Source organism: Nesoenas mayeri, assembly GCF_963082525.1.
Source record: "Nesoenas mayeri genome assembly, chromosome: 2".
Lineage (NCBI taxonomy): Eukaryota > Metazoa > Chordata > Aves > Columbiformes > Columbidae > Nesoenas > Nesoenas mayeri.
Genome location: NC_137543.1, coordinates 34,824,865 through 34,833,843, shown reverse-complemented (window position 1 = coordinate 34,833,843; position 8,979 = coordinate 34,824,865). Strand labels below are relative to the sequence as shown.

The 8,979-nt window shown below is 44.6% G+C and overlaps 1 protein-coding gene across 1 annotated transcript; it reads right to left on the bottom strand.

Moving 5' to 3' along the window:
* Nucleotides 1–683: 683 nt before the first annotated feature.
* Nucleotides 684–8,314, bottom strand: SBSPON (somatomedin B and thrombospondin type 1 domain containing; the record flags this gene model as incomplete). The annotated part of the gene is made up of 5 exons (XM_080364319.1): nucleotides 684–801; nucleotides 1,501–1,677; nucleotides 2,503–2,593; nucleotides 3,166–3,360; nucleotides 8,098–8,314. 5 exons carry the CDS (start codon nucleotides 8,312–8,314, stop codon nucleotides 684–686), a joined length of 798 nt encoding a protein of 265 aa, XP_080220445.1.
* Between the last annotated feature and the right edge of the window lie 665 nt (nucleotides 8,315–8,979).

Below are 8,979 nucleotides of genomic sequence, written 5' to 3'. Positions count from 1 at the left end.
GTAATTTATTTATTTTTTAATGTTGGCCACAGCTTCAGTCACAAAGTCTTGTTTAGGTTCATCTGCCATGTAGTTCACACCATGTATTAGTGACATGAATTTCTGAGCAACACCATTTCCTTAATAACGGTGACTGTTCGTGCACCTTTACGAAGGTGGCTGAACGTGAAAAATGCAATGCAGAGGAAGAATATGTATCCACTTGTAGTATAAACAGCTGCGTAGACGATATTGGGAAGGAGCAAAGGATCTAAACTGAAATATGGTTTTAGCTCTCAAACTTCTGGTTTTGTTCACCCTTGCTACTTAGTAGGGATAGTAACTATTCTCAGACTTGAGAATGCTTGGCTGGATCACTACTGACTAGGAGCAGTGCCTACAGACAGGAGTGGCTGGAGAAGAACCAGAACTTCAGGAAATGCAGTTTTTGCCCTTAGAAACATTTACTCTTTTGTAACTAAAGAGAAACATGGAAACATGCTTCTAGTGTTCTAACAGGAAGACTGGTCTTAGCGTTTTGTATGAAGGCAAGAGAGTTTTCCAAAATGCTTCTTCCAAAGTTCTGACTCCTTTAAAGTTTATTTAGGCTCCAGAAAATACAGCAGAAATATGTAGGTTTCTTGGCATTGGTACTGATTTTCATAATCTTTTTGTTGTTGCTGTTTTAAAGGTGTTGTAAACTTTTATGTAAAAATAAAGCTATGCACAAGGGGACATGAACAGTGCTTCAGCTGTCGAATCTTCTTCCAGGTTCCTTGGCACTGAGAGTTGCCAACTGCTTCCCAATGTAAGATTTTACCTCTGAAATATAACAATAAATGAGGAGTTAAAACACTGGAAAACTGTATATTTCATGTTACTAGGTAGTGTTGTATAACATGTCAGAAGATTAGATTTGCTTAATAATGCAAGACTTTAATTAGCTCATCTAGCTCTTAAAATGCTTTCTGGAACATTTTCTAATGATTTATACAGTTCCTAAGTATAGTATACAGGATCATGGATTGAGTAGCTGTTTGTACAGGTATTAAGTAGCATGCATATTAATAAACGTATAGATCAAATGAACATCTATTCCGCATATTAAATGTCTACTTTCAAAATTGCTTTTCTAGAAACCAGGTGTATAGGTTTGAGAGGAGTACTGATCCACCACTGTTAAACCTGAAATCAGATTTGGATTCTGACAGGAAATACTGTTTTTAAGTAAAAGTGTCCATAGCTGTAAAAAGACCTCTTGCACTACCAAAGCTGCATCATCCCTTCATAATGGTAAAAAAGCATTCAAAGCACTGAACTCTTAAATTGAAATCTAGGTTTCTAGGTTTTTAAAAGCAATTTCTGTGAGAACTGAAAGAGTCAATCCAAGGTCTACAAGCGATGTGAGCTGTTTCATTTTTTAGGCATAACAGATGCATCTTTTAATGAGACCTGGAGAGGTCTTAACTTCTGTCCTGGGTTTTGCTACAGAAGAGACAGCAGAAGAATGGCTTTCTTTACCCGTCTGCATTATGGCCATCCCCAGAGCAGCGGTGCGTGCCAGCATTCATAGCGGGAGGCTGGCAAGCGACACACACGGTGTGTCCTTCCCGGAGGTACTGCATCCATCGAGCATACGGCCGGTTCTCCAGAGCACAGTGGTGTGAAAGAGATTCTGTTTTAAATTCCACACAATATCTGCTCAGAAGGAAAAGTACTGAATTAGTTATGATAGATAAAGCACAAGCTAGGTATACATTTTCAATGTGCTTACATATCATATGGGTGGTATTTGTGAAGTGCAGGTTAGACATCATCATTGCTAACAAGTCTGTTTCTGACCCTAACCTAATTAATGGATTCTTAAAAACATACACAAACTGTTTCTCATTCCATGCCTCAGTCCAGTGCTTTATGTATTGTCTCACTTTCTGGTTGTGTTCTGCATTCTTATGTAGAAAAACAGATCTCAGTAACACATATTTTTTTCTCCTATGCTGTCAAAAGAGAAAATGGAAAAGATGCTTTAAGAATAGTGATGGCTTTATTTTGCTGGGCTAAGTAGCATAGGGCAAAGCATCAGAAGCATTTTAGACCCAATAATAGCCTAATTTAAACTTCACCTCTACTGGTAACCAAACAATCTTTTTTTACTGCTTGTGTCAATTAATTTTAAAAAAGGGCTCTCGAGACTGAATCACGTTCAGGCCACTTTGTTTGTTCAGAGACTTGTGCCTGCTTTCTCAGACTAACACTTCGGATACATTTGGCTTTGGTTTAGCGCTAGTTACTGTTTGCTTTCAAAAGCAGCTATCCTCAGATTTGGCATGACCTCAATGTCTAATTCAGGACAATTAGCAAGTAATCAAAAACAACATCCAGAACTTGCAAATGAACTGCAGGCGAGAAAAGCAATACAAGCTATAGCTTGTTTAATTATTGCAAAATTAATTACATTTTTCTCCATAGCCAGCTATTTTCTATTGAACAAGATGACCCACATGCATATGATAAATAAATTACCCAGCTTCTTCTTTGTCTGAAGGCCAGAGAGAAGATGCTGCTCGTCGTTTTCTTTCTTTACCATATTCAGAGGTAGTTATGAAAGCAGGGACTGAGGAAGAAAACAGATACAGTAAGGCAGCAATACACAATGGAGTCATATTTCAATTACTGTAACAGTGGGGGAATGAATCAGGAGGTTGTGGATGGTGATGCTGACTGACTTTATTGAAAGAGTGATAAAATGTTGGGAAAACTGGATCTCAACCCCATTCCTGACAGCCAAGTCCCCTCCTTATTCAGAAGAAATCTATCTAGAAATGCCACCTAGTCTGTGAGGAAATAGAATGTGCTGGAATCCTAAAAGGAGTTCTGTTTCCTGTTTCATACTTACTTTGTGCTCTAACTTTGCTCAGAGATAATTTGATACTTACTGGGTGTCTTAAATCAAGAAACTGAAGAAATGCATGCAGCTTAGTTGGTTAAGAGAAATTAAGAAAAGCCTGAGTAGGGAAAAAATATAAAATTTCATAAAGAGCAATATGACCGTAGAAAGTGAAGTTTAAAATTGTAGTTTTAACCATCTATCTGCAGATAGATCCTTTTCTTCCTGTTCATTGACGTCAGCAAAATGTGTGAAGGCCCTGATGAGCACAATGTACAGATAAATCAAAGAGAATATACCATGTTCGTGGCCGCAGTCTTCTCCCTGGTAGGTCAGGTATTCCAGGCAGCCAGCCTTCTCCTCTAGTGTAGGACAGGCGTCTCCACCATTTTTAGGTTCCTGCTGTACATAGCGCCTCCGTACTCGCAGATGGGGTTGACATTGCTCTACACAGCCGCTCCAGTGGCTCCACTCCCCCACAATGCATGGAAGAGCTGCAAAGCCATATTAAAACATTACTAGTAGTCAAGACTTCTGTTTTGTCCTAATTGCTCCCAAAAGCTTGCTTGTTTTCTTACATGCTTTATTTGTAGGGTTTTAATGCTCTTCTAGGAGTTTGCATCTTCAAATTCAACATTTAAACCTGCCTATAGTGCTTGGCTACCTATTCCATCCCTTGTTCAGAAAGAAACAGCTCCTCATGGAAACTTTTCACTCAGCTGTGGGGTTCTTCTGTACCCTCTTTTGAAGCACACAGCATTAGAACCAAAGGAGACCAGCTCAAAAAGTGCTCGGTTTGCTCTGTCACTACATCTCTAATTTCTTGGACCACTAAAGACCTCATAAAGCAGCTAAAACTCCTGACAGAGGCTACTCAACTGATGTCCTTACCACACACATTTCCCTAGTTTCCTCCCCAAAGCACCTGTTCTGATTAATTTGCCCACTTTTGAGTGGCCCAACAGCAGCTGAGGCTGCTGCATCCCACGCCTTAAGGAATTCCACTGAGACAGAACCACAGAGCAGCCCTGACCATTGGGCCAGCAGTTGTCCACCCTGCTCAACCATCAGCATTCTCTGGCATTTCCATCTGGTAACTGATAGACGCCTTCCCACACACCTCCTGGTTATGATTTGTAGAATAGCACTGGAAAAAATGTGGAAAAAGCACATGGATCACTTTGCTTCATGCAGATACCTGATGGGGCACCACCGGGCACTGCCCTCAGCCACACCAAGGTGCCCCAAGGCACATGGCACAGTCTTTTTGCCTGCAAAGGCACCACTCTAATATGTTGTAGCACAATCCTCAGACATTTGTTTCTAGTACTTTGAACTAGGGGAAAAACAAATAAACAAAACCACAACAAACAAACAAAACACACACACAAAACCACACAAAAAACAGTGTTTGCCAGCTGGCCGTAGAGCCAGAAAACAGTCCTTGGCCCCACTTTATGTAACAGTACAAGGGTAGAATTCAGCACCTAATCACACATCTTAGTTCTACCTAAAGTAGCCAAAGAACAGTAAAGTGTAATCTAGCCCAGTTTCCTTATCTGTTGGCTCTCTTCCAATTTTGCTGTATGAATCACCTGCAGAAGTAAGAATTTCCACGTAATTTTAACCCCATATTAGCACCTTAATATGCAGATAACATCAGGTCTAACATCATATTTTCCACACAGAAAAGTCCCAAACGGACTGAGTAGCTGCATAACAAATAAAGCAATGACTTCACATCTTACTGGTATTAACCAGGCTGACTGTTAAATATTGGTCATCTGCAGAAATACATGGCAATTTTATGGTCATCAAGATGTAGAACAAGAAGTATGAATTGCCTTAGTCATGTGGAATAATATGAATATTGGGTTGCTAGAATGGAATTTAGCCAGTGGGACAATAACATCACTCTTGCAGTCAGTACCCAGCAACCATTAAGGGACAGTACAACAGTTCTGTGCCTCATTGGAAAGATGCCAAATTCCCCAGTGTGACAAAGAATGGGTCCCAGAGCTGACATAAAAGGAATGGCACCATCTCCTGAAATACAAAAAGAAGTATCAGGAACATCTGTATCATTTCTATGTCACTATTGGTCCAGCTTTGTTAACACAAAGATGATAGATGATGATTCATTGCAACAATGAGAAGGATGCAAATCAAAGGAACCTGAAGGACAGGATTTGTGCTTGGGTACCTACCAAAATGCAGAAGCTTGGAAATTCAAAAATACACAGAAAAATTACATGGCTATCCTATGACACACAACTTGAGTGGTCAAGACCTTTATTTCCCCCCCCTATTTACTGCACTGTGAATCATAGATTTTTTTTTTTTTCCTAAGCCATGCTCTATTTAATTTTTTCCAATCTCTGGAAAAAAAAAAGGATTACAGTATCTTCACTGAATCACTGCATAACATATGTTGTAGTGTATAATGATTGTGGATTTTCTCAGAGTAACCACTTTCATTCAAATGCTGAGGTGATTCCTTTTTTGGGCTTTTTTGTTGTACAGTAATTCCTATTTAAAATGCTATGTACAAAAATATTCTTTCTTCATTGTTAGATCTGTAAGGAAATTTATTTTAAAACCCTTGGACATAGGTTCAGCAGCCTATGGACTTCTGCTGTGCCATCCACTTGTCAAGTACTGGACCTACTACAATTTTTAGGTATGACAGAATTTAACCATGGCATTGGCAGCTTTAGGAAACCCCTCCTTTCAGTGGTTTCTATTATTTTGGAGCACTGTTTTTGTAGTATTCCTAACACATTTCTTGGTTACATATACACGAGGCACTTTACACTTTTCCTAAATACTTTGTCCTGTTAAATATTTGCAAAAGGATGATTTGTCATTTCAGCAGGTGCTGAAATCATGAGTGGTGAACAGGCTGACAAATAAGCTGTAGCATGTGAACCACTGGGCACCTTGCTTCACATTTCTATTTTAAATTTTTGAACTCTACACTCAAAGCAGTATTTCAGAGTGAACTGTGCCTATAAATACACTTAGTGTCATTAAATACATGGACAGAATTTAGAAATACTCAAAGATGAGACCTCAACACCCAGCAGGAACAAAAATTACTTTAAGCTTTCCAGCCATATTTGTCTAAGTTGACACAAACTCCCACAAGAACCATTTGGAATTTCTGTTTATACAAAACATAACTTACTGACCGCTTGCAACAGAAAACGTATACAATCATTTGCTTGTAAAAGAATGACTTCTTGTGATTGATTTTGTGGTTTTGAGATGTATGAGTTCCAGGACCAGGCTGGCAAAATCCTGTCCTCCCATGCTACACCCATGCAAACACCCTGCTCCCTCTGCTTGCACCAGTATTGGTGCTCACATGACTGCACAGTGGGACGGGGCAGGGAGTCAAACCAGCCAGAAACAGGCAATAGAGGAACCAGAAATAGTTTCCTGCAGGTTTAGCTCCCTGAACAGGGCCAACAGAGACTGTCAATTCCAGCTCTGGTGCAGGAGAGAGAGAGATAGAGACTTCCCTGAGACTCCATGTTCCTGCCTGTATCTGGGGCACCCACTGTCCCTGCAGGGTAGCAGAGATGGGCAGCACAAGCACGTCCACTTTTTAAGGCAACCACCACTCAGCTTGAGACAAAAAATACCATCTCGATAACAATAAGGCATCATCAGGTGCCAGAAGTCATGGTAAGAAGTGTCTAAACTAGAAGCTTTCAGACACAAGTTTGAGCTTCTTCTTGAAGGGCATAGAAATTTGTATGGGTTTACAGCTCCATTTAAATGCTATACACTACACACCTTCATTAGCTCTCTCCTGTTATAATTGATTACTAAAAATAATTTGATTTACTGGAAAGATGCAATGTGCTGTGACTGTATGACAAGCAAGCATCTTGTCAGTTCCCCCTCTACTGCTATTCCTGAACAAACAATCAATATATTTTAAAAATGCTAATTTTAAAGATGCTACCTTCTGTCAGACCTTGTGGTGCACATTTTTTTCCCTTCTGTTATTCTGGAGAGCTTATTTAGCAGTGAGAGAACTGACCATTTTTCCTCTGGGGATCTGGGGTCAGAGTTCTGCTCTGCTGAGTCTTTCTGTGCAGCTTTACATCACCTAGAACAGGTCTACAACATCTGTCATACTCCCCCTTCCCAAACCAGACAGACACCAGCCAACTTGGGTCCCAAAGCTATGTGGCTATGTCAGCACGGTGCTCAGCCTGCTAAATACACCCTAATTAGCAGGACCATGCAGCAGAGACTGATGACTTCTCGGCTGTAGGTTGGTGTGCATGCAGTCAGCTGGGAAGAGATGCTGGTCTGCCTGAGTGCTAATGCTGCACCTGTAAAGCGAGGTCTATGTCTCTCATCGCAAACAGAGGGAGGGATGACAAATTGTGACGAGTCCAAAGGGTAGAAATACCACAGAAAGAGAGGGTGAAAATACCTAAAAGGGCGCTGGATCCAGTTTGGTAGATCTGGCCCTTCCTTATCACCACTCCCCTGGGAGCCAGGCCTTCCCCTGCAGGCTGGCAGGGGACCCCCTCACTCATTCTTCTACACTTATTTTGAAGCCCTGGCCTTGGTGGCAGATCCTTGCTGAATCCTGCTCCTAGAAATGAAGACAAAACCTCTCCCTGGGGATTTCCCCGATTATTTCATTGACATTTGTTTGGCAAGACACGAGGAATCAGCTCAGTGACGCAGCCAGTGCTATGTGAATCTACCTGTTGCCTCTATAATAAAAATGTATTTGGGAAAAGCGTGAGTGGAAAGTACGTAACATCACATTTCAGTGAGAAAATAACTTCAGATTGGCAAACCCCAGGCACTGTACTATGGCTGATCCAGACACCTTGCATAATGTCTAATGTGGGAAAACCCTCTCTTCCCTTTCCTGTGCCTGCTGCTGCCCTCACACAGCCCCAGCCTGGTCCCCGCTCCTGCTCCGAGGCTGGTGATACCGCGGAAGAATCTGCCCTTGCAGAGCCCCCTCACAGCTGAGACCCTTTCCGCACGCCCCTCCAGGGAAACCTCCAGCCCACAAAGCGCCGGCAGGCAACCAGCTAGTGACACCTACAGAAAGGGACAGGGCGCCCGGGGGATGCCCGCTCAGCCTGCCCCCACCCACGCTCCCCTCGGGGGGTTCACTCCGGGCTGCAGCCCAGCCAGACCCAACCCGGGCTTGGGGGGGACGAGCCGGGGCGGGGGGCGGACGCACCTACCCGGGCACGCCTGGCCGTGGTCGTGGCAGCAGTCCCCCGCTCGCCGGCATCCTCCGTCGCAGTAGCAGGTCCCGTAGCCCCCTCCCTCCCTCCATCCCTCCCCGACACAGGCGGCGTCCCGGCCCTCGCAGCACTTTCCCGAGCAGCTGCCCCCGGCCCCGCTCCCGGCCCACAGCAGCCCCAGCCACAGAGCTCCCGACAGCGCCGCGCCGCCCATCACCGCGCCGCCCGTCACCGCGCCGCCCCGACGTGAGGATCCCGCCACCGCCACACGCTCCGGCCGCCACCGGCACCCAGCGGAGCGGGGCGGGCTCGGCGGGCAGAGAGCGGGGGCGGGGGGGGCGGCCGGCGCGGCCCTGCCCGACCGGGCTGCGCCGGCCGCCCCAACACCCTCCTCCGCCTCCCCTCCCTGCCCCGAGGGGCCCCGGGTAGTGGCAGAGCTGCCGTGGTAAAGCTTTGGGGGCCGTGGGGAGAGGAAGGTGGGGAGGATGTGTGTCCCCGGGGGTGTCCTGCAAGGCGATGTCCCATACGGGGTGTTCCTCACGGGATTCACATAGCAGTGACCCCACACAGTGATGTTCTGTACAGGGGTGTCCCGCACAGCAATGACCTATGCAGCTGCGCCTCATACAGTGATGTCCCACACAGCAGTGACCCTAACAGTGATGTCCTGTACAGGCATATCCCACACAGCCATGTCCCATGCAGTGGCCCCCACAGCCCTGTCCCACACAGCTGTAGCCCACACAGTAATGTCACACACTGCAAGGACCTGCACAGTGGTGAACCGTGATGTCCTGCAGCGTCTCCCACAGTGAAGTCTCTCACAGCAACATCCCGTAGCCCCCTCCGATGACCATCACAGCAATGTCCCACGCAGTA